General features: G+C 43.5%; 1 protein-coding gene across 1 annotated transcript; it reads left to right on the top strand.

The window, feature by feature from the left end:
• The first annotated feature begins 7,009 nt into the window (after window positions 1-7,009).
• Window positions 7,010-24,257, top strand: REC114 (REC114 meiotic recombination protein). The gene is made up of 6 exons (XM_071441900.1): window positions 7,010-7,180; window positions 7,658-7,747; window positions 18,966-19,049; window positions 21,941-22,105; window positions 22,771-22,839; window positions 24,050-24,257. Exons 1-6 carry the CDS (start codon window positions 7,010-7,012, stop codon window positions 24,209-24,211), a joined length of 741 nt encoding a protein of 246 aa, XP_071298001.1. The 3' UTR covers window positions 24,212-24,257.
• Window positions 24,258-24,264: the final 7 nt, after the last annotated feature.

The following is a 24,264-nucleotide window of genomic DNA, read 5'->3' as shown; positions in this document are numbered from 1 at the left end:
ATGTCCCCTGTGAAGTCAGGGACAATGGAGGAGAGCAGGAGGATGGGATATTCATAGCTGAAGTTGTTCCAACTTCACAGATTAATTTCTTATGATGTACAGGAAGAGAGCACCCCAAACCAGGGAGATGCCCTGTGCCTGTGCTGACTGAGAGAGGATAAAGTCGAGGCACATCCCCTTGCCTTGGGTGTCTGTGAGTCAGACAAACATTGCAGGGCTGCTGAGGGCAGTCACCAGTGAGACTCCATCAGGGTGGGCTGAAGGGAACCTGACCCCCAGTGCTGACAGGAAAAATGATCAATCTCTCTCATTTTAATTAACAAAAGCAGACCAGTGTACATTACAGCACAGCATCATTTCTACACTGCACCATATGCAATCCAATAGCAAGGCAGGAGCCTTTGAGTGACAGAGGAAAATCAGGCCTTTACTTGTGTTTTAGGCTATGAAAGCAAACAAGGAAAATCCATGTTTGGATCAATACTGTTCTCCACATTCCCTCTGTATAGCAGAGGTGTCTTTGAGTCCTGGCAAAATAGAAATATTGTACTTGAATATCTGTACAGAGGCTTTGCCCCAGAGGTCCTGGTTGTCCTTGATGGGCTGCAGCTGCCATGGCCTTCATTGGGCTGCAGCTGCCATGGCCTTCATTGGGCTGCAGCTGCCATGGCCTTCACTGGGCTGCAGCTGTGGCCAGTGGAGATAACTGGGATAAAAGGGGGTGGGCTGGCCAGGCAGGAAGAGCCTTGGAGGAGCCCTGAACTAAGAGAGAACAATGTGCAGAAGAAGGAGTCTGTGCTGTGAAGATCTGCAGCTGTAAGGATACACCGAGGAGGTATGGACTTTAGAAATCTGATAACAACAGAATGGGACTCTAGAAACAGAACAACAACACCTCTGTGTGAGACAGGAACATCTCCAGGATCTCATATTCCAGGATTTGGGAAGCTGCTCAGAGGTGAGATCCATTCCCTGGCACACAGCAGAACTTCCACACAAGGCACTGCTCCTGCTGCAGGAGATGAAGCCCCTGTTTGGTGTGTGGTAAATCCAAGTAACCACATTAACCTTAAGCTGAAGGAGAACATTTTGTTATATAAGCACATCCCTGCTCCTGTAATGCTATTCATATTAATACAAAACACAGGGGAGATTAAGCAAGTAAATTAAATTTATTAGCATTCTGCTGCTTGCTTCCTAACCAGTGTGGGGTTCAGGGGACTAAAGGCTCCTTCTCATGTGGCATAGACTCCAAGGCAGGTTTCAGTGTCACACTTCTTACTGGAAAGCACAGCAGCTGCTCAGGTGCATGTCAAAAGCTCATGTCACTAACATTAGACATTTTTTTCTCTATTTTAAAAGGCTGTATATAAGGAACAGAAGCTGAAAGATAATATTCTGTTTCATTTTATTCTATTCAGGCACAAAGAAGCACAGATGTATTACACTAGCTAGACATATTTAGAGTCCTCTCTTCACCTGCTCCACTAAATCCTTGGTTGAACACATGGTAATCCAGTAGTCTAGAAAGAGAATTCAGAATTAGGGTGGTGAGGAGGGAATATCCTTCTTTGAGAATGCACAGAAGTTCAAGACATTTTCTTCCTCTTTATGCACACATAACTCTCCCTGACATCAGCTCTGGGACTGAGGCTTAAAGAAAGAATCAAAGATGTATTTTCTTCTACAAGCTCACTGCAAGAACTGCTAAAATCAGTATAACACAACCTAAAGGGAAAAAAATTTGATTTTTTTTAGGAAAGAAACAAACTTTGACAGAGTTGTCCAAATCAGAATTCCCTTTACTGCTGTGTTTATATAGCAGTATGTAAAGGTTTACTTTAGGAAATGTTCAGAGTTAATCAGTGCAAGAGTTAAAAGCAGAGTTAATTCCAGCTCCTCTTCATATCCAAGACTGTCAGGAATTCAGTTTACAACAATCCCTTTAAGCTCAGACTCTCCCCCTGCTAGGGTCACTCTTCATCCAGTGCTTAAATGAAAAACAGAGTTGATTGTGATGGGAAGTGCTGGCAATGGCTTGGACTCTTTCTCCTGTAATCCTCATCAAATAAGGGGCACACAACAAATTGCTTATCTCCAATCTGCAATTCTCCCCTCCACCCAGCTGTAAATCTGAATTAATTAATAAACGCCCTCATGTTTTCAAGGTCATGGAAAATGAAAAGCACTCAGCAAAATGGATGCACTGACAGTGAAGGGTGTTTGTGGGTGGGGTTTTTATGTAAATGAAAAATCTGTGAGGCAGCAGCTCCTTCATCTGTGCCCCAAGTGCTAAAGTTAGACAACTTACAAGAAAATAAAGGAAATGCAAATCAATTATGTTTTGAACAAATGTGACCTTCCCTGGGAAAAGTGCAGGGCTTTATGGAGCAGAGTCTCCAATCACACAAGGAGGTGACAGACCCCATGGAGTCAGGGTGACACGCTGGCTTTGCTGTGTCCCTGCTGACTGAGGGACCGAGGCCAGATCTGCTCTCTGTCCCCAGCACCTGCTCACCAAAGGCTGGCACAGGGCTGGTCCCTGCCTGCCACACAGGCCTCAGGAGATGAAAGCTTTTGTGGCACCTCTGGCCCCGAGCTGTTCCCAGCCTGTGGCTCTGTTTGAAAGAGCCCAGCACAGCCCATGGCTGTGAGAACCACGATGCACAGACCCACAGGGCTCCTGTGTCCGTGTGCCCCCCACAGGCACTGCTCTGGGAATGCCACAGCTGCCCAAAGCTCAAACACCTTCACAGCTTATGTCATTTGGGGAGTAAGGTCAAAGAAGCACAGAATGGTTTGGGCTGAAGGGATCTTAAAGATGATCCAGTGAAGGTGTCACTGAGGAATGTGATATTTGACAAGTTAGGAATGCCACCCCTCAGATAAACAGCACCAAGATGGGAACTGATGGGATCAATCTTTGGAGACACACAACTGAGTAACTTCTGAAAATAGAAAGGATAATGGAAGACACAGCTCATGGTGCTTGAAGGGTGGATTCTCAAGCCAATCTTAATCCTGATATGGCCACAGGAAAGAGTCTGTGAAGTGTAACTGCAAATTAGTGGGGACCAGCACATCAGGCTGAAGCTGCTGGAGCCAGTCCAGAGGAGGCCACAGAGATGTTCCAAGGGCTGGAGCCCCTCTGCTCTGGAGCCAGCCTGGGAGAGCTGGGGGTGCTCACCTGGACAGGAGAAGGCTCAGGGAGACCTCAGAGCCCTGCCAGGGCCTGAAGGAGGCTTTAAAAATAGAGCAGGACTTTTTGCACAGGCAGGTAGTGCCAGGACAGGAGGCAATGGTTTGCAACTGCCAGAGGCAGGCTTAGATGGGAAAGGAGGAATGAATTTTTTTCCAGAGCGGCTGCGGCTGCCTCTGGATCCCCTGAAGTGCCCAAGGCCACGTTGGACACTGGGGCTTGGGGCACCCTGGGATGGTGGCAGGTGTCCCTGCCCATGGCAGGGGTGGCACTGGATGGGCTTGAAGGACCCTTCCAACCCAACCCATTCTGAGATTCTGTGGGTGCCAAACACAATCCATCAGACTTTACTTCTCCCTTGCACTGATACTTGCAGTACACAACATCAGAAACACATGGATGTGGTCTCAGATTTTCACTTGAAAATGTAAAGCTTATTGCAAAGGGGTAGATTTTATCAAGGAAAAAAATGGAACAGCATAAAAGTGATGAGTAAAATTCAGTGTCTGCAGTTCCCACAGGTGAGTGTGTGAACACCTGACAGTCCCCAGGTCAGCAGAGGCCGTGGTACCACAGCCCAGAACAACACCTTCCAATTTCTGAGAAGGAACCTCAGAGCTCCTCTGCCCCCAGGCTGAATCAGGCTGACAGGACTGCAGGAGGTGTTCTGGGGAGAGCAGGGCACAGAAGTGCTGTGCAGTAAACAGAGATGCTGGGATTTCATCAGCACTGAGAGACCTGGGCAGGGAGGCTGCTGCCCACAGACCACATTCCAAGGAAAGGAGGAACTGTGTGAAACATTAATTAATGCAATGAACCTGGGGAAATACCACAGCTACTAACAAAGCAACTAAAGCACAAGAGAACACGAATTATTACAGCAATCAAAGCAATAAATCAAATACTCTGAACAGAACCTTTTCACTGGCCTTTGATTTATGCCACTGTGAGGAATCCCATTCCTGCCTTGAACACGGCTGGGCAGAAGCAGATGGGAAGTGGTCAGTACCACAGGGAAACTGCAGGATTGCTAAAAAGCACCTTTTGTTGCTCATTTCCATCCATTCCATGCACCTGGCACCCTCGATGGTGTTGATACATGATTTGTCCAATCTGTGGGAGCTCCTCCAGTGCATCCCCAGCACCTGTGGCAAATCTGTGCTCACACTTGACAATAAAGTCACAGTGATGTGATTTTATTGCTGCTGTTATCACCACCATTATTATTAAAAATCAATAATGTAGATTGTTCAGCCAAACACCCAGGAGCAGAATCGACTGCTGTACATCTAACAATTATCAGCACATTATCAAATCCATATGGTGCAAGGAGGGATCTGTGTCCCTGCACTGAGCTCTGCTTTTGGCAGTTTCTCTAATTTATTAACAGGAGCAGATACTTCTGCAGTGAGAAAATGAACTTGCACCACTGCAGCCTGTGAAGGCTGAGGCAAACCTGAAGCACACAACAGTGACAAACCCTTGGCATCCAGATGGGATTTGCCATCTCATCTCTTATAAAACACCTTTTAACCTGTCAGTCTCCTGACAGCTTTTACTTGTCTCTTTCTTCTACATTTTATTCCATAATTTTTTAAAAACTGGCAGCTTCTGTAGCCTCTTACCAAAAAAAAAAAAAAAAAAAGAAAGAAAACCACATTTTAACCATTTTCCTCTGTGTCTACTCTCTGATTCCAGAGCTAATCATGCAGTTCCCCAAGGAAATTAGAATCTGCAAAGGCTTGTGTATTGGTCTCAACACAATGCTCATTTGACTTTATATATATATATATATATATATTTATATGTAAAATCACACATTCATGTCCAAAAATGTCCTAGCAGAGGCTAATAAAGCAAAAATCTATGAGGAGATTGAAGTATCTGATGCTCTTGGTTTCCATCTGCCTCTCTCACACTCACACTTTGACATTTTTGCTTTACTAAAGTATTAAGTTTTTGTTTTGTTCATGCAGAAGCCAAAAATCACTCTTGGAAAATAAGACACTGGAAATTGTTTTCCACAGAAAATAAATGCTGCAAACAGTTTCCTGCTGAAATAGGGGAAAATATTTTACCTACATGTACTCATCATATTTTTCTCTGACAAAAATGTTCAGCTTCTCTAGATTCCAAAAAAGTCCCAAGTCTACTGGCAAATTCTGAACGTTTGACAAGCACAATTTGAGAAAGCCTCGTGGGGAAGCAGTGATTAGAGAAGGCAACTGGCAGCTGGGAAGCCCACGCTGTATTCCCTGTTTCATTACCCATGCCTCTGGATGACCTTGTCAAGTCATTTAATGCCTTTCTGCCTGCCTTTCCCTATCTGCAAAATGCTTAGATAAACACCTCCCTTTTGGAAAGTCTGTAAAATTGTTTGTTTTGGAAATAGTTCCTTGGATGCTAAACTGGCTCTCGGGTGCAGCAGCAGATGAAAAACACAAGGGGCCACAGGACATAAATGTCAATCTAATATTTTCTAATTAAACCATCTAGATTAAACCATGCAGATTAAACCATCACAGTTTAATAGGTTAACCTCATCCCTGAAGGTTGTATTTCAGATGAGACAGTAGTTATTTAATTTTATTTATATCAGCCAACACAACATCATCAATGCAAAGCATACCACTAAAGAAAAGCAGAAAAAAAATACCATAAACTTATTTTTTTCTGCTTAATTTGATTATTTACCCAAGTTTCATCTTGGTCAGGTGTATTGTGTTGCAGTGGGCAATGCACAGAACAGGTTTGGTACTGGGATGGCACCCTCAGGGCAGGGGATGGTTTAACTCATGGTGATGGGCATCCACCAGCCCATCTGGGCCAGTCCTGAATGGTGCCAGGCTCCTCTGGGTCCCCTCAATGACCTCGACCAGCTCATGCACATTTTTAATGCTAATGGGCCAAGGTATGTACTATAAATGGAATATCAAAGTGCAGTCATGTCACCATCACTCCTCGACCAAGGGAAGTGTAGCATTACATCATTGCAGAAGCATCTAATAGCTGAAAAGGGGAGGAGAGTGCAATTTTGATTTATTAATCCAGCTGTTTACTCAGACTGGCTAAAACCATCACACACACTGAAAACAGCTTTTTTGACAGACCTCAGTTCAGGTACCACAAAAAACCCTGCGGCAACTTTAGGAAGTGAACACCACCAAGAAACGGAAAGGGAATTGAGTGTAGGACAGTGTTTTTACAGGGACTTATCACTTTCTACCTGAGGAAGGATGCATGCTGACATCTTGGCCAGGTTCCACGGGCATGTCACAGGGGCAGGGACAGCCAGCGAGAGCTTCACATCCTCCTTCTCCTCCTTGCTGCGCAGCTCCGACCGCGCTCCCTCACGGCACAAAATGGCGGCCACGGCCTCCGACCTCCTCTCTCCCCTCAGCGCCGACGGCCGGACCCGCCACATCGGCACGGCCGGGGGCTGCTTGGGAGCAGGGAGAGGCTGTAGCCACGCTGCCCATGGAGGGGGAGAGGAAGAAGAGGAAAAGGAAGGAGAAGAAGAAGAAGAAGGAGAAGAGAGAGCCAGGAGCTGTGCGGGGTAACGCTGAGGCGAAAGAAGCGACCGCCCCTCACAAGGCCGGGTCGCCACAGAAGGTGCGGCGCGAGCCCCCGCGTGCCTCGCGCTGATTGGCGAACAATTCCCGCCGCTCGCCCTCTCCGTCTTCCTATTGGCTGCTGCTTCCCGCCCAGCTCCCGCGCACTGCCCGCCGCCGCCCCCCCTCAGAACCCTCAGAGCCCTCAGACCCCGGATCCCCTCAGCGCCCTCAGAGCCCTCAGCGCCCTCAGCGCGGGATGGCGGCAGCTGGCGGCCCTCGTGGCTCCCAGCCTGGGCTGGCATCGGCGCCGGGCACCGCCGGTGACAGCTCTCTCCTCGGTAGCGCCACAGTGTGGCCCTTGAAGCGCTACGGTCGCTTCCTCCCCCCGAAGGACGGTGACGATGAGGGACAGAACACCTCCTGGAAGGTGCCGGCGGCGCGGGGAGGGCGGTGGGACGGTGTGGGGTAACTGACTCTACTCGGAGGCAAACACGAATAAATGAGGTCTTTCAGGTGTCTTTTTGCGAGTCTAGAGCTAAAGCAGGAATCGGGAGAGATTTTATTTCATGAATTATTAATGACACATCAGAGTGTTAGTGGCCCACTTTTTTTTTTATTCCTTCATTCAGCAGTAACCTGTGATAATAAAATCTAGAGGTGAAGGTGGAAGAATCCAGAGGGTTGTCCCAAGTAGTTAAATCTGTATATGGAAGTAGAATTAGTGAAAAAATCATTTAATGTGCCTCCTGTCTGTGGGAGTGAAGGGCAAGTTGCATTAGTGAGATATGAATTAGACACCTGGCTTCTAACAGCAACCTTTGAGACCTTTTATTTGGCACTAGAAATGGGAATTGTAGATCCTGTGCTTGCAGAGCCAGATTTCCCTTTGTCTGTCTTTTTAAAGGTGTTTGAATCAAATGAAGAATCAGACCGTCTTGTCCTTACCATTGTGGAGTCTGGCCATTTCTTTATTTCCCAAGGGCGAACAGTGCTGGTAAGTTTGTCATGTATAAAGAACATTTCTCCTTCATGTTACCATCAGTATTAACTTGGTTTCTTTTCTCAGCTTCATCTTCTCTCCCACTGAGTAGGAACTGTCAGTTTAGTTTTGCTCATGGTAATTCTCATGTGCTACTTTCCCTTCACATTTATCAGAATAATACTAAATGCAGTATTTCCTGCTGAGGATCCACGTTTCTTCTGCTGTTCTAAAAATCTAAATTAAGAGGTAATGCTAAGTGTTGCTGATGTTGAAAGATATTTGGGGTTTTTTTCATGATTCTTCTGACTAAGAAAACAGGAAATTTTCTAAACACTGTTTAGAAATAGGTAAACCTATAATTTGCTAGATGGTCCAGCTGACTGCTTGCCAATGACCTGCTAGTATTTTGGTTTGACAGTCTGGTTTATCAAAGGGTTTGGTATTTTCTATGCTGGATGATGAGATTTAACATACAACCTAAGATCCTTGGAGACAAAATCCAAACTTGAGTCAACTGGTTTTCCTGTAACCTGCACTTGCTTAAGCATAACCAGCTACTAAACTAAAGATTTCACAATGACACCAAAAGGAAAATGCTGGCTAGAAAAGTGGGTTTGGTGCTCTGACACAAGAAGACCTTGCTGGAAGGTGGAATTAAGTGAGTTCAGTGCACATCACCAGTACTCAGTGGTGATAACGAGGAGGAGCTGGCTGATAAATGTGCTAGAAAGGTATTACAGACCACTGGAAGATGCTGCAGTGTAAAGATAGCAAAGCTTTTTTAACAGAATGTATAAGAGACTGTTGCAGCTTTAAATATGTATAAGCTTATAAATTAGGTTTTACTGTGCCTCTTAAAGGGTCATAAACTTAGAGAAATTTAAGTCAAGGGGAGAACCATGGATAGCCTTGAATTTTTTGGCCTGTGTGTTGGGAACATTGAATAGTTAATGCATGAGCTAACAGAGAGCTGCTGCTGGGGATGGCCCTCAGCTCATTTAGTGAGGACAAGGTAAAAAGGGACTGTGCAAAGTATTTTAGCAGTTGTGTTGAATAAGAAAAAAGAAAGAGGTTTTGAAAATGTGGATGGAAATGAGAGTGGCTGCCATCCCTTAGCACATTCTGCTTGGAATGGCTCTGTGCAGGATGCTCCTGTTCCTGTCAGTGACCAGTAGCTGACATTCCTCTGGAAGTCCTTGAGATAACCATATAAAAGCTAACAGAACTTCTGATACTAACCCAAGTGCAGAAAAGGCACAACCCAGAGCTGCAGCCCTTCAAAGACTTGGCTGGCAAAGGCTGAGTCTGGCAAGTAACAGGGCAGATAAAAGTGTGCTGTGGGGAAGGATGAGGGATCAGAAAAGCTGCTAAAAACTTGGCTGAGAAAAGCACTTTTCTTGCAGCTCTTGTGTTCAATGGCCACTGAAGCTTTCAGGCAGCTGCTTTGCTTGAAATGCCAGATGAGGAATTTCTGGGGTGTATCAGGACTGTTCCAGCTTCTGTGAGACACTGAGATACTGTGGGAGCTATCACATAGTGCAGGAGAGCTGGAACAGACATGCTTGGTAGATGTAACCAAAATATAGTACTGAGAGTTCAAAAGGAAAGAAAAAGAAGTTGGTTTGGTTTATTTCAAACATTAATTTTGGCAACCTCAAAGTTGACAGACTAACATTTAGAATTTGTTAAAGAGAAGTTACATAAAGTTGGTTTTACAGCCTGGGGATTGCTTTGGGTGCAGCTCTTTGAGCAGGAGCATTTGGGCTGGTGGCACAGGTGTGTTCTGTGCCTGCAGGACTGAACTGGTGGCACTGGTCCATACTGGGACTGCTGTGGGTTTCTGAGATTGGAGCAGCTGCAGTCCTCCCACTGGTCCTGTTGAACCTACCTGAGGGGCTGAAACCCCACAAATCCCCCCTGTGCTGGTTGTCACAGGATCCCAGCCTGGTGGGGACCTTACAGCCATCCAGTGCCACGGGCAGGGACACTGCACTGTCCCCAGAGCCTGTTCTTGAGCACTCCCAGGGAGGGGCCCTTCTGCAAACTCCTTCCTGAATGCCACATCACACCAAACCACCTTGCAGTGCTGCTCAGGCTGTATTTTTCTGCAGAAATCATCAGAAATGCTTAATCCCAGTGGCTGCACCTCCCTCCAGTGCAGCTGTCAGTGCTGTCACAAACCTGTCACAATATTTAAGCAGGCTTTGCACCACCAAGTACAGCCCGTGCCTGGAAGCTGTCACACTCCAGATGCACTCACTGGGGGTCCCAGGGGATCATGCCCAGCTCCTGCTCCCCAGGGAATGCAGCAGCTTTGCTGGAATGCTGCAGCTGCTGGCAGGATTTCACTCGGGCTCTCACTTCCTCTTGCTGGCCTGGGCTGTGGCCCTTGGATTGCCAAGGTGTCCTCCCACACCCGTGTGCTGCCTTCCATTGAAATTCCCTCTGACAGAACTGCACCCTTGAACTGTTGCTGCCTTGGCTTTTGATCCATCTCCTCATCCCTGCTTTGCAGCCCTTTGGATGTGCTCCAGGCTCCTGGTTTGAGGGAACTGGGTGACAATTATTGTAGCTTTGTACCTCTGCACAGGAACAACATCTGGGTCACAGGGACACCTTTCCTTCTCAACGTGCACAACTTTCCATTTTTGTAACATTTTCATTGATGAATAATAAAAGGATTTTTTTTTTCTGTTTCTCACCTATGAACAACATTTGCACAAAACTGAGAGTTGTGAAGAATTTCTGTTTTGCTGATAGCTGGATCAGTATCCATAGTAGGAACAATATTCAAGTGTTTCTGACTGCTATCAAAATATTCTGTCTGTGATGGGTGTACTTACATATTCTCTTAGTCCTTTTCATTTTATTGAAGTAGGGAAGTTAAGAAACCTTTTCCTTAGGGCCCACTGGCTCTTTCATGATCCGTTTCTAAGAACAATATTTATAAAATAGCAATAAAATACTCACATATCCTAACAACTGTTGGTTTTAATAAATACAGAAACAACTGTTTTCCTTTTGAAATACCATCTATTCCTTGTGCAATGGAATGAAGAGGAGGTAAATGGAACTTCAGAGCATGGAACATAAAAATCTCTGATGTGTAATGCAAATTAAAGAGTGTTTTGATTTGTTTTGTTTTGTTTTATTCTTTTTTAAACCAAATTCTTCATTTGGAATTAAATTTCAGAATGTATTTTTAGGAGCTGTTTTTGCTGCAGTGTTGTCTAACAGAATGCATATTTGATGGTAGAAAAACCTCATTCTTGTCTACTGTAGTCAATGGAATTTTACAGGAATATCTCAGCAGCATCTCTGGTAATTTCTGGCCATGCTCAAGATACATCATGTTCCATTTACCACAACTCTTATTTTCTTTCCCCTCTTTATCAACACATCATGGAAATTACATTTTGGTGTTTTATTCAGTGCAATTATTTCTGGTGCTAGAATTCATAACATCCTACAAATGAAACAAATTGAAATTGTGAAGAGGACTTACTTAATAGGATAAAATTAATCCAGAATAATTGATTTGTGACCTGATCTTTTGAAGTGTAGACTGAATGTCCTTAGTGCCCTCCTGGTCCCCTCATGACTTCCAATAAGCTACCAGTGCTGAGGGTACAGTACAATTCTAACTCATTAATTAGGCAGGCATTCAGCAGCATCCTCATGTTCCTGATGCTCTCTTTGCAGGGCCTGAAACTCAGGCACCAAATTTTGCAGATGAGATTCACAGCAGTTCCCTGGGCAGAGCTGGTCCCTGTGCAGTAAATGAGGGCTCCTGGCAGGGAGCTGGGCACTGAACAGGTTGCTGATGTTGCTCTGTGGTAGAGCCCTGCAAAGCCACAGAAGATTGTTCTTTTATTAAAGTTTTGTTGGATTATTTAGTACCAATATTGCAGCTCAAAAATCTCAATTTCAGGTTATTTCAACGTGTGCTGTTGATGTGATTGTTTTGGACAAGCTGAGAGTATCCTTCTGCATCAGCTTTCCCATTTCTTCTCCATGTCAAGGGCTCCTGCTCTTTCCTTTTCTCTTGCCCCAATTCTCCTAAACCTAAGCTCTTAGAATTTTTAGTTTTTGAGATGAGTGATGTCTATTCATGAACCATATTCACCCTAGAGTTTAATGTGTGCTATCAGTCTGGGAAGTACATATTTTCCACTAATAATGAAAGAATACATCACTGGGACACCCTGAAGAGCTTCAGCCAGCTCATCCCTGAGCATCCAGGTCCCCTCTCTGTGTCACTGGGAAAAAACCCCCAGAACAGCTCAGGGTGTCCCTGAGGCAGCAGGGTTTGTGCTGGGTGAGGGCTGTGCCCATGGAGCCCTGCTCCTGCAGGCAGTGTTGGCACTTGGCCAGAGCCACTCTGTGCCTTGTCCCCTCAGGGGTGGCTCTGTGTGTCCTGCATTCCCTCCCTCTGCAGCCTCCCTGCCCCGGGGCACTCTTATTGTTAGCTTGGAGGTAATATATATATTTTTTTTTAATTTATTTATATTTATATATAAATATATAATTATGTATTTATATATTTATATTTATCTATATATATGATTAGGGTTTAAGAAGAAAAAAGGGGTTTTTTGTATGGTTTTTAGCTTATATACTTTTAATAAAGCGTGATCTTAAGTTATTAATTATATTACAAGAATTTATTATATTATATATATTATATTATATTATATTATATTACATTATATTATATTACATTCCATTATATTATATATATTATATTATAGTATACTATATTATATTATATATTACTATATAATTTATAATATATAATATATTAATATTTATATTATATAATATATTGATATAATAATATATATTATTATATTATTATATATTATGTATATTATAATATATTATTATATTATATTATATATTGCTATATAATTTATTATATATATTAATATTAATATATTATAATATATTAATATTATAATATATATTATATTATATTATTATTAATATTATATAAATTAGAATATATTATATTTATTGGTGCAAAGCAATTAGCATTAATATAACTAAATTTTTAAATGAAATTTTAATAAAAATGTATATACATTTATTTATATACGTAATTTAACTTACAAAAATTTTCATGTGTTTTTAAATCTATTTTTATGCTGACAGTTCTGGTTTTTTCTTTGCTCTAAATACACATAAAAATCATTAATTATTATTTCTTCTATTAACTTAGCTTTGCTTACAAACTAGCTGCACAGTGCACATAGAGCACTCTGCTTCATGACTTCAGCCTTTTGTGTTCTCTGGCCCAGCCAGGCAGGCCTCAGAGCAAGAGGGGAGGCTCTAGGAGATGGAGGCTCCACAAAGGATCATGCAAAGCTTAACATCCTTTTATTCCTCTCTCCTGTCTCTCTGCCTTGCTTGGGAGGCTTGGAAACGTTTGCAGGGCCAACTTTGTGCTTCCCTCACTCTATGGGTTGTCTTGTTTGGGGATTTTTTAGGGCTTTTTTGGTTCATGTTGGCTCTTCTGATCTGAATTTTCAAGACAGCTCATGCTGCAGAAATGAAGCCTGATGTGTTTGGCCTTACTTAGATATTGGAAATAGATACAAAAATCTTTATTTCCAGGTGTGTTACCATTTCTACTTCCAGGCGTTCAGTAATGAAGACTGGAGTGAAATTATGTTAGAAGTTTAATTGTCACAACTTTATCCTACAGTCATTAATGAAGAATTTTTAAAAAGAAAACTTTCTAATTTTTAAATAGAAAACTGCTTATTCTAGTAACATGACTGATGTATCAAGCTTGCTATATTTGGCCTTACTTAGATATTGGAAATAGATACAAAAATTTCTACTTCCAGGCCTTCAGTAATGAAGACTGGAGTGAAATTATGTTAGAAGTTTAATTGTCACAACTTTATTCTACGGTCATTAATGAAGAATTTTTAATTTTTAAATAGAAAATTGCTCATTCTAGGAAAAAAAACTGTAAAATGGCTGATGTATCAAGGTTGATATATTTGGCCATACTGAGATATTGGAAATAGATACAAAAATTTCCATTTCCAGCTGTGTTACAGTAATGAAGTAATGAAGACTGGAGTGAAATTATGTTAGAAGTTTAATTTTCACAACTTTATTCTACAGTCATTCATGAAGAATTTTTAAATAGAAAACTTTCTAATTTTTTAAATAGAAAACTTCTTATTCTAGGATAAAACTGTAAAATGGCTGATGTATCAATCCTGATATATTTGGCCTTACTTAGATATTGGAAACAGCTACAAAAATTTCCATTTCCAGGTGTGTTACAAGGGAGTAATGAAGACTGGAGTGAAAATATATTAGAAGTTTAATTGTCACAACTTTATCCTACAGTCATTAATGAAGAATTTTTAATTTTTAAATAGAAAATTGCTCATTCTAGGAAAAAACTGTAAAATGGCTGATGTATCAATCCTGATATATTTGGCCTTACTGAGATATTGGAAATAAATACAAAAATTTCTACCTCCAGGTGTTTAGTAATGAAGACTGGAGTGAAATTATGTTAGGACTTTAATTTTCTCAACTTTATCCTACAGTCATTAATGAAGAATTTTTAATTTTAAAATATAGAAAACTGCTTATTTTAGGATAAAACTGTAAAATGGCTGATGTATCAATCCTGATATATTTGGCCTTACTTAGATATTGGAAATAAATACAAAAATTTCCATTTCCAGCTGTGTTACAAGGGAGTAATGAAGACTGGAGTGAAATTATGTTAGAAGTTTAATTGTCACAACTTTATTCTACAGTCATTAATGAAGAATTTTTAAATAGAAAACTTTCTAATTTTTTAAATAGAAAACTTCTTATTCTAGGATAAAACTGTAAAATGGCTGATGTATCAATCCTGATATATTTGGCCTTACTTAGATATTGGAAATAGATACAAAAATTTCTACTTCCAGATGTTTAGGAATGAAGACTGGAGTGCAATTATGTTAGAAGTTTAATTGTCACAACTTTATTCTACGGTCATTAATGAAGAATTTTTAATTTTTAAATAGAAAATTGCTCATTCTAGGAAAAAAAACTGTAAAATGGCTGATGTATCAAGGTTGATATATTTGGCCATACTGAGATATTGGAAATAGATACAAAAATTTCCATTTCCAGGTGTTTAGTAATGAAGACTGGAGTGAAATTATGTTAGGAGTTTAATTTTCCCAACTTTATTCTGCAGTCATTAATGAAGAATTTTTAATTTTTAAATAGAAAAATGCTCATTCTAGGAAAAAGCTGTAAAATGGCTGATGTATCCATCCTGATATATTTGGCCTTACTTAGATATTGGAAACAGCTACAAAAATTTCCATTTCCAGGTGTGTTACAAGGGAGTAATGAAGACTGGAGTGAAAATATATTAGAAGTTTAATTGTCACAACTTTATTCTACAGTCATTAATGAAGAATTTTTAATTTTTAAATAGAAAATTGCTCATTCTAGGAAAAAACTGTAAAATGGCTGATGTATCAATCCTGATATATTTGGCCTTACTGAGATATTGGAAATAAATACAAAAATTTCTACCTCCAGGTGTTTAGTAATGAAGACTGGAGTGAAATTATGTTAGGACTTTAATTTTCTCAACTTTATTCTACAGTCATTAATGAAGAATTTTTAATTTTAAAATATAGAAAACTGCTTATTTTAGGATAAAACTGTAAAATGGCTGATGTATCCATCCTGATATATTTGGCCTTACTTAGATATTGGAAATAGATACCAAAATTTCCATTTCCAGCTGTTTTACAAGGGAGTAATGAAGACTGGAGTGAAATTATGTTAGGAGTTTAATTTTCTCAACTTTATCCTACAGTCATTAATGAAGAATTTTTAATTTTTAAATAGAAGACTGCTTATTTTAGGAAAAAATTATTCAAAATACATAACCATTTTATACCTAATTAAAACAAAATACTATAACATAAACTAATAAACATCTAAACGTAAACAAAAATACCATTTTACAATTTAATCCCAACTTTAACCAAAAAAAACCCCAAACCCCATGAAGCAGCAATCCTGTGTGAAGAACACCTATCAGTGTTGAGACCTCCCTAAAGAAACAGAGATAACCAACAACAAAAAACTAGAAAAAAATCCCTCAAAAATCCCTGGAGACAAGTAAAATAGTTAAATCAAAACTAAAAAGTGAATTAGAGAACAGGGAAGCAATGGGGTCAGCAGCTGCAAGTGCCCATTCCCAGCTGAGTCCGGGATCCACAGCACAGGGGTACAACCCCTGCATTCTTTGAGCTGGGAAACTGGAGAACAAACTGGTGCATTTGCATTTCATGGGCCTGCCCACCCTGCAGAACGTGTCTCTCTAGACCATTCTGGGGTTTAGTTTGGATTTTTTAAATACTGGTTGTGGTTTAAGGGCAGACTAGATCATGTTTGTGAGTCAGAGAAAGCTTTTCCTCCTAAGCTGTTGTTTACAGAGAGGTTTGCTTGGGAACATCTGGCTCGTGCATGAGTGTGTCCAAAGAAGTGATGCAAGCCAGCATAGCTGAACTGCTACACAAATAACATTTCTTAGCTACAGAGTCATTTTCTGTTCAGATAGGGTTGCAGTCTAACAAAACTTAGATAATCTATTCCTGTGTTGTTTAGCACCACAGGGTTTCTAAATGCTACAATAAAAAATATTCAGAAATCACACACAATACCTTCCAGCACAGCTCACAGCCCTCATTACACAGCAGGTTTCTGAATGCTGCAGTGTGAAGTCAGAACAAAAGTATTTCCCAGTCAGTGCAGGACTCCATGGCTGTGAGGCTGGATCAGCATTTCTGGCTCTTGCCTCGTGGCAGCTGTGGTCACATCGTGCCTGCTTCCAAACCATTTAGGAAACATCTTGCTTTGTTTTCCCCTTCAGCTTAATTCCACTCAGTCCTCCCTCTGAGAAACTTGGATTTTGGTCACAGATGTAGGGAAGAATTTTCCTTTGCCCCACTTTTGTCACAAATACACACAAATACATACAAAAGGGGATGTGCCTGACTGAACACTGATGACCAAACTGAATGAAGTGCTGCCGTTTCCCTCTTCACATGGTGAGCATTTGGGCTCTCGTGTCCCTGGCCCGTTCCAGGCTGCGTTTTGGGGATATTCTGGTTAATCTGACACTGCCCTCTGGCTTTGCCCTGCCTGGCTGGCTCAAGGGAACCGGCACCGGCCGCTCCGTTCCCTGCTCTGGCAGCCTGGTGGCAGCACCAATGCAGAACGAGCGCTGCTGCTTTCTGTGCCATCGCCCACACCCGGAGCGTGTCGAGGGTCAGTCCATCCCCTGTGGGAAGGCTCAGTGGGCTGCAAGCCCCAATTTCTGCCTTGCAGCTCCCAGGCCCTGCCCCACGCACAGACCCTCCTGCCTTGGAGAGGCGAGGGGCACATTCCTTGTGTTCTTCTTCCCTTTTGTTGCTCTGATTCATTCACCTGACTCCACGTGCAGTGCCTGGAGTGCCCCAGGCCAGGCTCGGAGCAGCCTGGGACAGTGGAACGTGTCCCTGCCCGTGGCAGGGGGTGCCACTGGATGGGCTTTAAGGGGCTTCTCAACCCAAACCAGGCTGTGATTCTGGGAACACAGGGACAATGATTTTAAAAAGAAAGTGGTTAAACTGAAATTTCAGTTAAATCAAATTTGGGTAATCAGGAGTACATAAATAAAAATTCCAAATGCTGGTTTTTCCCACTTGTTTTACCTCATAAAAGAACCTGGGAAACGTCAATAAAATAGTTGGTAGGGAAATTAAACAGTGACTGCCTTCTATAATTTCTTTGAAAACAGTTATTATTTTAAGGAGACAACATTTGTTCAACCTTCATCACCAGTGAGAGGAAAAACACTGTAAAACCAGACTGAATATGGGAATAGCTATATTTAAATAAACAGTTGGTGTGTCTCCAAAACAGAAACTACTTGAAATGAACAGAACAAGCACAAGTGGCCACAAGTTAAAGTGGCCTAGTGAGGGAATGGTTTGGCATTGCTTCAGTGACAGCATCTGGGGCTTGGTTCAGCCTCTCCCCATTGCTCAGCAGGTGATCTCTCCCTGTTGTTGTGACCTTTGGGCCTTTCCTGCTTAGCACACCCTGCCTTAGGGCACTCTGAGTGTGTTCAGTGCAGACACCCCACAAGGGACTGGCCCTGTTTGCAGCACACAGGGCAGTGCTGCTCTCCCTGTGAGCCCAGCTCTTCTGGGAATGGTGCTTCCCTGCTGGCTGCCATTCTGGAGTCTGTCACAGCAGCTTCTGCCATCCAGTCTGCCTTTGCTGCAACTCTTCACAGTTTTTGAGAGATTCCTCTGGGAAGTGCAGCTAGAGATCTGCATGCAGCTGCTGCATGAGACTCTAGAGCCAGTGGCAGCCCAGGAAAGCAGCAGTCACTGAGGTGATTCCTGTTCCAAAATAGAAAGGCAGATGGTTTTGCAGCCTGGACCCACCTACCATGGATGATGACTGTGGCAAACACCCCTGGCCCTTCAGGATGGACCTGACTTGTGGGGCTTGGCCCTTAGGACCCCTGAAAGCAGCCTGGGCTCGAGCCCTTGGTCATTGAAAGTATTGTGAGTTTGGATAGAATGGGTGCCTGATTTCCTAACACTGATTAATTGGTTGGGGTTTTCCCCAGTGATGGCTCAGAGTGCCCTGGGGGACACAGTCAGTTGCCTTGTTTTTCACTTTCCTGAGGTGTTTGTACAGGAGCTGAGCAGCCTGTCGAGTTTGAAGAGACTGCCAGTGATGCAAGTGGAGTATAAAACATCTTTATCCAATTAAGGAAGCTGCTGCTGGGTTCCCTGAGTGCCCCCTGGAGCCGAGGCCTCGCCGGGGCTGGGATACAGCGGGGCTGTGCCATTCCCCGGCCTCGCCTGCCCTCTGCTGCCCTCCCGGGCAACTTCAGCGCTCAGAGCTGCACTCGCAGCTGCTTTAGTCTGCTTTTCAGGGGCTTCCATAGCACGCACAAATGTAAATGTACACAGGGATGGGAATCACAACAGACTTCGACAGCGTTGTTACTGGATTTAATCCCTGGAGTGGTGAAACTTCACACTGCAGCTGTTTGACAGCTCCAGAAACTGCATAGCTGCAGTGACTGATCTTCATTAGGGCTTTAATTACATCACACAACTTAAACATGTGCTCCTGAGTGCTGCTGTTTGCTGGGCCACTGCTTTGTGCTTTATTTCAGGAAGGCTTTTCCCTGATCGATTCCCACAAGTGGCTGAAGATAGTGAGGAGAGCAGAGTGCCTGCTGCTCCAGGCACAGGCCAAGGTGAGCTGAGCTGCTTGCAACATTCCTAGCATGTAACACACATATGAAGAAAATCTCTCCCTTTTAGCTAAATTAAACTAGGAGGTGTAAATTATCTATGCAAATTAGAATTTTTTTTTTACTCTAGATACTAAACAAGAATGGATTAAATATTGGTATCTTTTGTAACTGCTAATACTCAGTTTTTAGACTGAGCTCTTAGACAGTTTTTATACTGAGTTTTTAGACTGCTCTCTGAGAGTTAGCTGCTAAAACAGCCAGACTGGTTTCATTTCCCACTCTATCTGCCACAGCTAACAAAAAGATAAAGCAAATCTCTTCCAAGATTCCTCTGAGTCAGGCTGCACTTCAGCAAACAAACTCTATCCAAGCAAGAACTGAGCCATTTTGTGGCTCCTGGCACAGCAGCAGGGTGGTGGTGAAGGTATTTGGTACTCAAGGAAACAAAATGGACGTGGGTTTCTGGTCAGCCACTCAGCTCTCCTGATGAAAAGTGGTTGATTTGCTTTTAAGTAATCAAATAGCACTTTCTTCTTACCAATTTAAGTAAAAATCTCAGTGTTTTTAGATCTTAGATGAACTCTGATACTCTGTAAGTATCTTAGTGTTTTAAATTCATGGGTTATGCCTGAAAGCAAAACACCTCTGCACTCTGCTTTCTATCAGCTTGTTAGAAAACCTGGCAAAGCTGAAGGCAGCTGGGGCAGGAATCAGTTGTGATGAACCTGCAGGCTGTTCCTTCCCAGTTACCAGAGCAGTGCCCCAGTGCAGCATCAAGGGATTCTGCTGCTCCTCACCAGCAAGACAAAACCAACATCCCACTCAGTGCCAGCTCCAGCAGAGCTCTGAGGGGCACTTCAGGAAAGGAGAATTTTAACAGCCTGAAATTAATTTGGTGCATCTCAGTGTTTATTTACCATAAATTCACACCACTACAACTGCAGTGGTTTTACCACACAGTTTCTCTACTTTATATCCTAACAGTGGATGCAGCTTCTGGGGTCATCTTTATGATAAATTTCTGGTTTATCTTGTACTCCTTGTTTTTTTTAAGTCATTAATATTGCATTTACAGTGGAACTTGCTCATCATTTCAAATATGGCTTCAGTAGGACACTGTGGCTCTTAGTCAGCACAAAGAGTTTCAAAACTATGAACAGGAACAAGATTAATCTTCTTAATAATTTTGCAAGAAATCATTTCCCTTCCTATTGTTCTCCTTGAGCTCAGCCCCCCAGCCCAGCATGGAAGAGGTACAAATGTAATGATTCCATGGCATCAGGGGTCTTTAATACTTGAGCCTTTGTGTGGTTCACGTGTGACTGCCCAGTGCTCAGTTTATGCTCTAAACCTTGTCATATCACAGATCCCTTTCCACTAAGGAACAGTGTTTAATTTTCCAAGTCCACTGTTGTTTATGAACTGCAAACTAAAGTATTTAACAGTCCTGGTGAGAAACCCAAGGGAGTCCAAATAGCTCAGCCCCAAAATTAATTTGGGGACCTAAACAAGCAGGTGCTCTTTGAAAGTGTCCTAAGGAAACTCCAGCCAAGTTCCTTTTGTGAAATCACTGAAATCAGAACTCACCTGTGTGGCACTGCACAGCTCAGTGCCTGGCTCTGGGAGGCTGCCCCAGTTCCTTAATTAATGAGGGCAAATCCAGCTGGGCACTGGCAAGGAGTGCCACACTTCACATTAGTTGGACATTTTTCCCTTTAGAAAACACTGAGCCAGGCTTCTGTGCTTACCCTGCCCTAAAAATCTTTTTCTGGGATTCAAACATCTTCAAGCAGCAGGCATGTAAACACAGGGGCTGTCAGCAAGAGCTGGCTCATCTCTGAGACAGGAGCTTTAAAGTGAGAGGTGTCCTCGTGCTCCAGCAGTGTGGGATTTAAATGGGCATTGAAAACGGGGCTGACACTGGAACCTCAGGAAGATGAAGACCTAAATAAGCCAGGCTGGGCCAAGGAGAATTTGCTGCTTTTCTAGTGCTTAAGTTTTTTTTTAAATTGAAATTTCAATATCAAACAGAAAGTTCTATTAATTCACTCTCTAAACACTGAATATGCACCTCCCTTACATCAGCTCCAGGTGCTTAGGCCAAGCTTATCACACACCATAGATTCCATCCCCATTTCAGGGCACTTTGCTGAACCTGGGACGCTTATTTAAAATACCAATTATGGTACAGCCCAACAACCTACTCTGGGGGGTCAGAGCTCTCTGGGAGTTTTCAGTAATTTTTAGTATCATTTCCCTCTTTGAAGTGATGCATTTTAATTTCCTGCACTCCTATTCAACGTGCTGGTTTCTGTTCAAGGAACATTTAGGTGAGAGCCAAAGTGAATGTGTTGGTTTAGCTCCACACAGGAGCAGGCAGACCAGGGAGGGTTGACTGTGCTGCATCAGGAACCATCAATCCTAACTGGTCTATGCCATTCCCAGAATGTCTAGTCCAGATCCAGAGTTAACTTCTGCTTACTCTTGTGTCAGTTTTTTGTCACAAGCAACTGTGCAGAGCTGGCACACCCTTACAGGACAGGACACTACCTGCAGCAACAATAACACTCAATTTTACTGCCATGTGTAAAAGCTGAGTCCTGCCAATGCTTGTCCACTTGGCTAAACCTTGAATTAGGGACAGGTGGCCTTGCATCACTTACCCTTTCCTTGCATATTTTCATCTGATTTTCAAATCAGCAATCACAGTCTTCTGGTTAAGCTGCTGGGAAAAACTGAAAATACAGCAGGAAACCATGTTTGTTTGGTTTTAAATTGGCACAGTTACCCACAAATCTGTTGCCTCCTTGTCGTCTCCAGCAAGCACGGATTTAATGGGAGCCGTTGGAGGCGGTTCCAGGCTGATTTGCTCTCCCTGTGGTTGTGAGCAGAGCGAGTGCCGCATGTTCCGCGTGCAGTTCGGGGGCAGCTGCAGGGAGGAGGCGCGGGAGCGCTGCTGCAGCTGCGTGCACAAACTCAGCCAGTTCCTCCCGGTGCAGGGGGCTGAGGAGCAGAGCCCCAGCCAGGACAGCCAGGACATGGACACTGAGCACGCAGTAAGTGAGCACACACACACCCTGAGCACTCACCTCTGCCTGGCAGAGCTGGGTGTGGGCAGTTTCTCACAGCTGGGAGACACTGGCTGCATCGAATGGGAGTTGGGAAACTGGACAGGGCAAAAAATCATCAGAGCCACAAAGTGACCCTGGCTCCTGGCTCCTTTCTGTGTGCTCCTGCTCTGCAGTGGTAGTAGCTGCTACAACTGCTTCTTTACAATATGATCCTAATCTCAGGAGGAACAGAATGTTTCCCCTCTCCAAGATAAACTCCTGAGGTAACTGGAAAAGGCAGAGACAGACAGCATTTCCAGGGTGATTATTCCAAAATCTCTGCTCTCTTGGGTATTTGGATCCATGGAAAAGAAGCGATGTGCTCTTGTGAGCATCCATCCAAAACATTCTTTGAAGTTACTCCTAGGAAGTTGTTTGTGACTTCAGTTTAGCCATGAGCTAACAGGCCTGTAGTTAAACTGTCATGTCTTTCATTTTTAAAGAGTGGAGCAGATGTGCATGCAGGTTCCATAAAAAGATGTCTTTTTACTGCAGAAGGTAGCCGAGCACATTCCCTTCCCATCAGTGCTAAAAATGGAACTGCTTCCCCCCCTGCACATACCCACACTCTGCTTGGTAACAAGCCCTTATTTGCATTTGGTATTTTCTAGCCAGATGAGCCTCTCCCAGACTCCTGCACAAGCCTTGGAGAAAGAAGATCTGTAGCACAGCTTGCACAGGTAAAAAACAAACATCTCCTGTTTAGAGTCTGTAACTGAGCCTGAGAATGAGCTGTCTCAGATTCCATCTGGGAAATGCCTTCCCTGAGCATTGGGATGCCATCATCTACACCAGCAAAACGCTGGATCTGTGTAACGATCCAGAGCCAGGGAACCAGCAGCAAAACAAGGTGTTGGGTGGTGTAATCACCCCATCTGAATAGCAACAAATGACACACTGAGAACAAAGAAATACCCAGAGGCAACATCCAAATGAATGGCTCTGGCACTGGTTTGACTCTGCAGAAATGATTCGTGCAGATCAGAGCTGAAGCCTGAAAATATCAATCAAGGAATCACAGAATATCCCATCTAACCCTGCTCTCTGGCAATGGGAACCCACTCTCCTTTGTCCCAAGTCCCTCTCCAGCTCTCTGGGAGCCCCTTTAGGCACTGACAGGGGATCTGAGGTTCCCCTGGACCCTTCTCAACCCTGGCCCACATGAAAGCATCCCCATATTCCATGGACAGCTGCACTGAGCAGTTCTGGGTAAACACCTGCAAGTCAACTGTTGCTCACTTACTGGAATTCAGGCCAGTGCAGAAGCAAGTGAGCAGAAAACTCTCCTCTTTTCTGGGTTTGTGCAGTTCCTTCTCTGTGTCTTCCTCACCCTTCTTTCGTAGTCACTGGCTGAGCACAGAATTCCAGAGTGGGATGGACTGGAAGGGACCTCAGAGGTCACCTCATTCCAACCCCAGTGCCACGATGCCCAGAGTTCTCCCACCCCCACGGGGAAAAGCTGGGAGAGGGGATTAAACAGGGATGAAAAGGAAGTTTTAAAATAAAAGCTCCATACTCTACTTCTAAAAAACATTTGGCTAAATGAAAAGCTTGCAAGTGCACACTTGGTTATCCCCACACATCCATGTGGCAGCACGTACAGCTCATGTACACTGATTACAGAATGGATACCCAGCAGGAAGCCACAGGAGCCAGGAGATTGGCATTTCCAGGGTCCATTTCCACTGAAGTAATTGCAGTGTAAAAGCCACACTGCAATCACACCCGGACATCAGGGAAAAGCTCACACACACAAATCCCAGCTGACTGAGAGCACTCCAAGGGCACCAAACGCAGGCAGCTCCATGTTCCTGCAGCACCCAGGAGGGCTGGGCTGGGCTGTGTCCTCGTGCCCCAGCTCAGGGCCCCCTCCCCACCTTCCATTGGCAGTGGGTGCTGCAGCAGAGGCCGGAGCTGCCCCCGGCGCTGCGGCAGCCGGCCTGGAGCGCCCGGGAGCTGGGAACCTTCATCCGCCTCTGCCTCATGGACCAGCACTTCCCTGCCTTCGTGGAGGACGTGGAGAAGGAGCTGCACAGGCTGGCCAAGGAATGAGGCACGCCTGGACCCCAGGGTGCACGCAGCTCTGCTGATTAAAGGTTGAAAAA

Source organism: Agelaius tricolor, unplaced genomic scaffold, assembly GCF_023055355.1.
Source record: "Agelaius tricolor isolate 1412-34295 unplaced genomic scaffold, bAgeTri1.0.p SCAF_16, whole genome shotgun sequence".
NCBI lineage: Eukaryota > Metazoa > Chordata > Aves > Passeriformes > Icteridae > Agelaius > Agelaius tricolor.
Note: the sequence above shows the minus strand (reverse complement) of the source record. Positions and strands in the feature narration are given on the sequence as shown.